Source organism: Nicotiana attenuata, chromosome 11 (genome assembly GCF_001879085.1).
Source record: "Nicotiana attenuata strain UT chromosome 11, NIATTr2, whole genome shotgun sequence".
In the NCBI taxonomy this organism is placed as follows: Eukaryota; Viridiplantae; Streptophyta; class Magnoliopsida; order Solanales; family Solanaceae; genus Nicotiana; species Nicotiana attenuata.
Genome location: NC_031999.1, coordinates 18,745,823 through 18,753,693, shown reverse-complemented (window position 1 = coordinate 18,753,693; position 7,871 = coordinate 18,745,823). Strand labels below are relative to the sequence as shown.

The following is a 7,871-nucleotide window of genomic DNA, read 5'->3' as shown; positions in this document are numbered from 1 at the left end:
GCAACAGCAACAGGCAGAGAAGAAGACGGCACTTGGCGAGATCACTGGAAAACAACAGCAGCATAGATCACCTTTAGGCTTAGCTCTTAGAAACTAATAACTTCTAGAGCTTCATGTTTTTGGGGTTTTCTTCTACTTGTTCTTCTTTAGCTGTACAGAGAATAAATGTCACTCATGTCCCCTGTATAATTGCAAAAATAAAATCCTAGTTACGTTCTTCTTCTTTCCTTTAGTTTTACTTTTATTTTCTTGTAAGAAAATTGTTAGCATATTTACCAAGCAGTTTAACTTTAGCAAAGTGATACTACATATCACTTCAAAATGCATAACTTATGAAGGAAAAATAGGTAAATCGAAGATCTTGTTCATGATCTAATCTCTGCCTGTCATTTAAAAAAAAAATAAATAAATAGATACCATAATTAATCACTACAATTTCCAAAATTGGTGAAGGTAAAACTGAATATGGCATCCCCAAAATGCCAGAAGAAGCAGGCAGAAGATCTATGTGAGCAAGTTGTTGCCCTTAGTTCTTTTATGGGGCAGATTCCTTGGCAAGGAGTAACTTTACCCTCTTGCTAAGATCTCTCATAACATCCACAATGAGGGATTTCTTTTGTATTCTGAACTGGATAGCCAACTCAGTAGTAGGAGAAACATTTTGCTTCAGCAATGACTCGTCCTCCATGATTTTGGTTGGGAAGTGTCCAAGTGCAATTACGCACAATGCGACAATGGTACGAAGAGCAGCTACTTCAGTTGATATTCCCAGAGGGGCTTCGACTGTCAATGATTTGAGCATCTCCAAGTCGTGCTGCTGCACTGCTTCCTCATCATCTGATAGGACAACTCTCAATGCTGCTAATAATCGCCCCTCTACTAGCTCTCCACCTCCTAGTGTCACCTTTAACATAATCCAGCAAACAAAATCAGTTAACTCAAGAAACTAATTGCCTGCATAAACCGAGCTCATCGCTATAGTTCAGTAGAAAGGCTTTTCTTTTCTTAGCAAGTACATTTGTGCAATTTCACCATAGAAATAACATTGCTTCAAAAACAATAGTAGAACTTCACCGAACAGGATGAAAATAGATGAGAAGGAAAAGCATGAACCTTCAGATCGGAGTTTTGTCCGTCTAGATTTAAATGTGATAAAATCTGCTGCCGCAATGGAGACGGTGAAGAGAATTTTGGGGATGAAACCCCAGCAGCCATACTCGCAGCATCAAGAAGAGCACCATCGTATTTAAGTTCAATGCAGTCGTAGGGGTTTGATGGAATGACAAATCCATAGTCTAGAAGAAAAAGATCACTACTTAAACAGCCATAGTTGAGTAGCAACGGATCATTTTGCTTTATCTGCCTTCCTGCAACCACCTGTTAAGCGGAAGAAGAAAAAAAGAGCAAAAGAAAAGGCCAAGACAACATCAACCAAAATAGGAGATATACATGAACTTCACATGGAACAAAATGACACCTTCATCTATGACAAAAGAAGAACCAATCTATCAGTGCACATTTTCAAGTGAGATGCATGCGGTTAAATACCTTTACAAGCATATTCCTATTGCGGTTCTCTTCTTCCTGTACAATCTCAGCATTTGGATCAAAGCTGTGGTTGCACATATCAATAAGTGGAAGCATCATAGGAACATTACTGCGGGTACCATCAGGACGTTTACTGCCATGCAACCGGAATGCTCGAGATGAAACAGCTGACATAGCCCATCCTAGAGCAGATGATTCCACATGTTGGCCACCAAAAGGATGATCATCAGGTTTAAGATTTTCAAGTTCATGTTTCAGAATTTTATCAAATTCCAGTAAAAACCGGCATCTTTTGTTCACCTGCCAAATGAAAATGTTTACGAGTTTCAACATAGGGAAACATATAGAGCTTACATGCAGAGTTAGCTTAAAGGTTATCATGAACACTTGGCTTTTTAATTCAAAACAATCTGGGAAGTCCCAAGTCAATTTGAGATTTCTAATTGCATTTTTATGTACTGATCTTCGGGAAAGAAATTTTAGCTTCAACTGAAGTTACATGAAAGATAAGCCCAAACCAGGAGAAAATCAGCAGGATAAAAACAGCTAAAATTTCATCGTTTGGTGAAAAACTTCTAAAGTAATACTTCCGCTGAGAAAAGGAATTCAGCATGTATTGATAAAAAAAGGGTATTCAGCATATCCCTGCAATACCTGATAAAGAATAAGGAAATACAAATCCCAAAAGAAGTTTTGGCTAGTGTCAACTTAAATGCACGAAAGAGAAGCCCAAGCCCCGGAGAAAATCACCAGGAACAGAACTGCTAGAATTACTACTGTTGGTAAAATCCTTTTAAAGCATTATTTCCATTGGGAAAAACGTATTCAGCATATCCCTGCAATACCTGGTAAAGAAGAGGGGCATACTGCAAGTTCTTTATATCCTCGCCAGGAAAGAAAATCGGCACTGTGTAAGTCTCTGGGAGATTGCTGATGTACGGCCACCAGAAGGAACCTTTTTTTGCTCTCTCTTGCAGAAGCTTCAAACCCAATTTCATGGCCCACAGCTCCTCTGCCAAATGCTCCAAGTTTCCAGTTTACTCCTTACATTAGATACTCAAAAGCCTAATTTTATAGAAATTTAGTTACCAACCTATACTGAGACAGAACCACTATTCCTAATAGAGATCAGAAGGGTTATCAACAGCATAGAATTTAGCCATCTAATCTGATAAAAAGACCAATTTTATTGAAAAGCGACAGAACAGAACAGAATAGCAAGAGTAAATGACAATGAATGATTTGCAAAATAGATAAGCAAGCAACAAAAGTACAAACCGCTGGAAACCAGCGAATAGAGCATAGAGTTTTCTCTTTTTTCTTTCTACTTTGACAAGGCTACAAAAAAATTTAGTACGTTTAAGAAAAGAACTGTATGTGTGTGTGTATATAACATATATGCCAACTGTATAAGGTATTATGGAAGTTAGCAAAGAATCCACATCATACAATCATCAATTACGGCCATATCTATTTGAATTGTTAAGGACACATGCATGGGACAGTAAGCATATTCATTTTGCTAACACTGACCTACCCTACTCAAATTTCCCCTTTTCTGATCTGTCTCTTTTGTTAGAGTTTAACTGACCGTGTTCATCTAAGAATTGATCCCCTGCTGATTGCTTATTTTATAGCTAAAAAGTGGTCACACTCTAGTCAGCACTCATGGTACTATCTTAGACAGGCATTTGGGTGGAATAAGTGACTAGAAGACTGGTTATGAGAGGTTAAGGCAAGGGGCAACATCCCCAGCGGACTTGGTACCTCATGTCAACATGCCAAAGAAAGACATTTTAACCCAAGAGCGTCGTCTAGGACTTGCAATGGCTTGTCAGAGATATGATTTCTCATAGCTGGTGCCCAAGCCGAAAGATTGCGCGTAGCCAGCAGACATGGTGCCGCAATTCCGGCGTCATTCGTTTTCTCAACTACACCTTAGATTGTACTAACCTTCTCGATTATGTGGACTGCAGTTCCTCCTTACTGGAACCTTCCCTTTCTCCATTTATCTGCCATCAGTCCTTAGTTCTGTAATTACACTCATGTAACATTATATGGTCACTTTTACTGACATATCCCATGTTGGCACCTTGACCTTCAGAATTCAACTAGGTTGTGCCGACAGCAGTCCTGTTAGCTTGTGGAAGCTTCAATCCTGTCACCCCTAACAATAAGGTGCAATCTGGTTTTTGGATTTGGCGAGGGATAAAGGGAGATAGGGTTAGGCAGAAGTCTTAGGCTGGCATATGGTTCTAAGTTTGAGGTCGAGACTAGAATCCAAACTAATTAGCTTGGCTTTTGTTACCGAAAATTTTAAGTAATCCTATTCCCAAGAAAAATAATTCAGAGGACGGTGGTTGAATAGCTAATCCAGTTCCATCTGGATTACTTTCAATTACACCCCTAGCCTCACAACACTTTATTATCTTTACTTTTTACTCATTTGTAAGTCGTAACATCTTTTGAATTTCAATTTACAATTACTTTATTTGTGACATACAGACATCAAATTGCGATCAAAATATTCGTTCAAGCTATAACCAATACCTTAATCCCTTTGCATTAATACAGGAAAAGAATTATCTAATATATTCATAGTTCCCTCATTATCAATCCCTCCTAAGCCAATTTGATGCCTACATTGAGTGGTGACGTATCTCCTTTTTTTTTTTTAATAAATATCCCAAGGTGATTGTGATCCTCCTTACCTTATAATCAAGCCAAGCATTATTTGAGGGAACTACGGATATCTTACAAACAAACATCTTCACTGGAACATAGTGCTTCGGTTACACAAATACCCCGACCAATCTATATCTCATTGTTAACTAGATACAACGCTCACTGTATGAAACATTACTGTCAAAGTCAGCAGAGTTGATATTCAAATATATCCCAATTAGATCACTCAACCAATACAGATGTAGAATGTGCATTACAGAATAGTTAATCCACTAATCAAAGAATCTGTAACAGGGACCTTTTTCTTTCCTATTTTCTTTTCCAGTAGAAAAAGGGAAACCCTTTTACTCTGCCTATATGAGTATTAAAAGCCATATCCAGTCCTAGACTAGATAAGGGAGGAAGCTTGTGGTAAATTTACAGCCTGGTAAAAAATAGTCTAGTTATAGTAAAACTCTAAAACAAATTAACCTTAATAGATCAGAATGATACAAAGGTTTGAGTGATTATATAGTCAACCGGGACTTGTTTGCTACTAATGTGTAGTTACTATATAAAAAGGAAAATCTTTCAAATACATTACATGCTTTCATAAGTTAGATAGCTGTGGTGGGTTCATTATCAGCTTAAAAATTAAAAGGGAAATAATCTAATTATCATGAAACATATAAAAAATCAGCCAAATGCATATAGAGGATTATATAGTCGAATCCAACTAGTTTCAAAATGAGAAAGGAATGTGAACAAGGAAAACTCCATACCAGGAACATGTTGAGCTAATTTTATCAAAGCAGAATGGGCACCAGCATCAAGTGAAGTTTCTGCTTCTAAAGACCCAAATTTGAGGGGAATATGTTGAGGAAGGGAAATAATATCAGACCCTTTTGGGATATCCTCAGAAGCAACTAAGCCAAGGCCAAAGGAGTCTCCTTGTGATATTTGTACGGATTTGTGAACAAACCCACCTTCGCTTTTGACCCATTTGATGAGGTCTGGTGGTTGTGGCACTAGCCGTGAACCGGCGGCGGCGGCACAAGTGAGAGGACAGACGTGTGTTAGGGAGTTGGCCATTAGCATCATTTTGGTTGACATTCTGCTGAATTTGCTATCTGATGAGTCCCCTTTTGTTTTGAAAGTGGCGATGGGAAAGGAAGGGGAAAATGGGAGCACAAAGTCTGAAAGCAAGACTGTTTTGTTGGTTGGCTGTGGGGTGAGAAAATGGAGAAGATTTTTCTATCAAGGCTAGGGGGGTTCAAAATCCATCCGAAATCGAAAACGGAACCGAATCAAAACTTAATAGCTTACTGGTAACGGCTTAACGGACAGGGAATAGATTGGATTTTTTTTTATTAACGGCTTAACGGTTTGGCGGATTATTCAATTTTCTTAACGGATATCCGTTAACCCGTTAAGAATATATATATATATATATATATAAAATTTATTTTTATTTATATACATTAAATATAAAAAAACTAAACCCCTTGAAAATGAATAACAAAAACAAACCCGTCTGTTCTGTCTCTAAACTCTAAAGTCTAACCCATTCTTAATTCCTAATTCCAGAGAAACCCTAACGCCTAAACCAGCAGCCACCGCCCACCGGCCAATAGCCCTCGTCGTCGTCGACTTCCACCAGCCACCGGTCTCCCTCTCGCCGTCTCGTCTCTCCCTCTCGCGAGTCGTGGCTTCTTATCTTCTTATCTAGGTACTCTTATTTATGAATAAGATTTTTTGATTTTTGCTGGGACTTTAAAGAGGAGTATTTCTCACAAATTTCAACTACAGTAGAGGTGCAATCTGAGGCAACTCAAGTAGTTGAAGAAGTTGTTGTTGATTTTGGTAATTTTAGGGTTTTCTTCTTCGTCTTCATTTCTCTGTTCTTATGTTTTGTACTGTGCAAATTAATCGTATTTGAAATTTTCTTGTTTGTGAAGTAATTTATGTAATTTATATCAGATACACTATATTAGATATGTTGGATTTAGGCAAATTTGAAAATTATAAAGTTTAATTAGTAAGTTTAAAATACAATTACACTATTTCTTTGTTATAAATGTGTTCCACTTAATACAGATATATAATACATTCTTTAAAAAATTTAAATGAACTGGTAAAATTGTAACCACTTCTTTGAATATGCATCCGTCGGCCGACAAAATTTAAATGCCCTGGGTTCTATTTATTTGAGTAACTGCATTTCTAAAAATGGAGGCTCTATTCTAGTCTTTGATTAACCGCATTTCAAACTAGGAAAAATAATTTTTGTGGTCATATTACTGCTACTGACATCTTTGAATTTTATCGAATGTCCACAATTATGGCTAGTTGTTTTGGTTATAGTCCCAGTAAAGAATAAGAAAACTAGATACATCCAACAGATTCAAGTTTTGGATTATTTCGGTTTAGGCAGAACAGTCTTTTGTGCTCTACGATGAGGACCTTTGGGTGCAAATCTCACCTACAGTCTAGGTGTTTTGGTTGTATTAGAAGCCAAAGGATCTGAATCCATGAGAGATCAATCCAGTAAGCTTCTGTCACAAAAGAAACAAGAATGCAAAGTTTTAACATGATTAGTTTAATAACCAAATACGATTAGTTTACAACTTGATGTCTTTATTCTCATTCATTTTCTTTTCTTGTTGCAGTGACTCATATATGGCTGAAAATATACAAAGTGATAAAGTGATGATGGGTGAAAGTGGGGCTTCTAATTCAAATGCAACAAGTCAAGCTCAAACAACGGAGTCAAATATAACCAAAAAAAGGAGAAAAAGATCTGTTGTGTGGGATCATTTTACGGATATTATTACTTCTGAAGGGAGTACAAAAGCAAAATGTGACTATTGCTTTATTGAGTATGTATTTAAGACCAAAGACAGTACGTCGACACTTCTTTCTCATATGCTTAAGTGTCCTAAACGCCCTGCTATTGTTGATAAAAAAACAATTAAATTTAGGCTTTCAATCTGTTCCGGGGGTAGTCAGGGTGACGTAGCTGTTGTTACTTGGAAATTTGAACAAGAAGAATGTAGGAAAGCATTATGCCGTATGGTAATAGTTGATGAGATTCCTTTTAGCTTTGTTGAGAAAGAAGGTTTTGGAGACTTTATGAAAGTGGCGCAGCCTTATTTTCGATCCCTTCCCGTAGTACTGTAACTAGGGATTGTTTTGATCTTTTTAATGAAGAAAAGCAAAAGTTGAAAAGGTTTTTTATAGAAACAAAACAAAGAGTATGTATTACCACTGATACCTGGACATCTATACAAAGAATCAATTACATGTGTATCACTGCCCATTGAATTGATAGTGAATGGAATATGCATAAGAGAATAATTAATTTTTGTCCTATTGTTAGTCATAAAGGCGAAGATATGACAAACGGTATTGGTAGGTGCTTACGTGAGTGGGGGATAAATAAGATCTTCACTGTCATAGTTGATAATGCAAGCTCAAATGATGTGACAGTAAAAGAATTATCTAAGCAATTAACAAAAATGGGAACTAATTTGATGAATGGTACTCACCTTCACGTGAGATGTATGGCTCACATCATGAATATTGTGGTCCAGGATGGTTTAAAAGAATCTTCAGTACCTACTGAACGTGTTAGGCATGCAGTGAGATATGTTAGGAAG

General features: G+C 37.1%; 1 protein-coding gene across 1 annotated transcript; it reads right to left on the bottom strand.

Moving 5' to 3' along the window:
• On the bottom strand, positions 290–5,476 carry LOC109234210 (histone-lysine N-methyltransferase setd3). The gene is made up of 5 exons (XM_019400093.1): positions 4,995–5,476; positions 2,394–2,560; positions 1,549–1,848; positions 1,114–1,377; positions 290–904 (listed from the first exon to the last, which is right to left on the bottom strand). Exons 1-5 carry the CDS (start codon positions 5,323–5,325, stop codon positions 536–538), a joined length of 1,431 nt encoding a protein of 476 aa, XP_019255638.1. The 5' UTR covers positions 5,326–5,476; the 3' UTR covers positions 290–535.

What these genes read in the sequence shown, in the direction of transcription:
- LOC109234210 (XM_019400093.1), bottom strand. Translation starts at nt 5,325, where the DNA reads ATGTCAACCAAAATGATGCTAATGGCCAACTCCCTAACACACGTCTGT. An exon ending in ATGCCCCTCTTCTTTACCAG is followed by an intron (nt 1,849 to 2,393) that starts GTATTGCAGGGA and finishes TTCATTTGGCAG; the next exon opens with GTGAACAAAAGATGCCGGTT. An exon ending in GACAAAACTCCGATCTGAAG is followed by an intron (nt 905 to 1,113) that starts GTTCATGCTTTT and finishes ATTATGTTAAAG; the next exon opens with GTGACACTAGGAGGTGGAGA.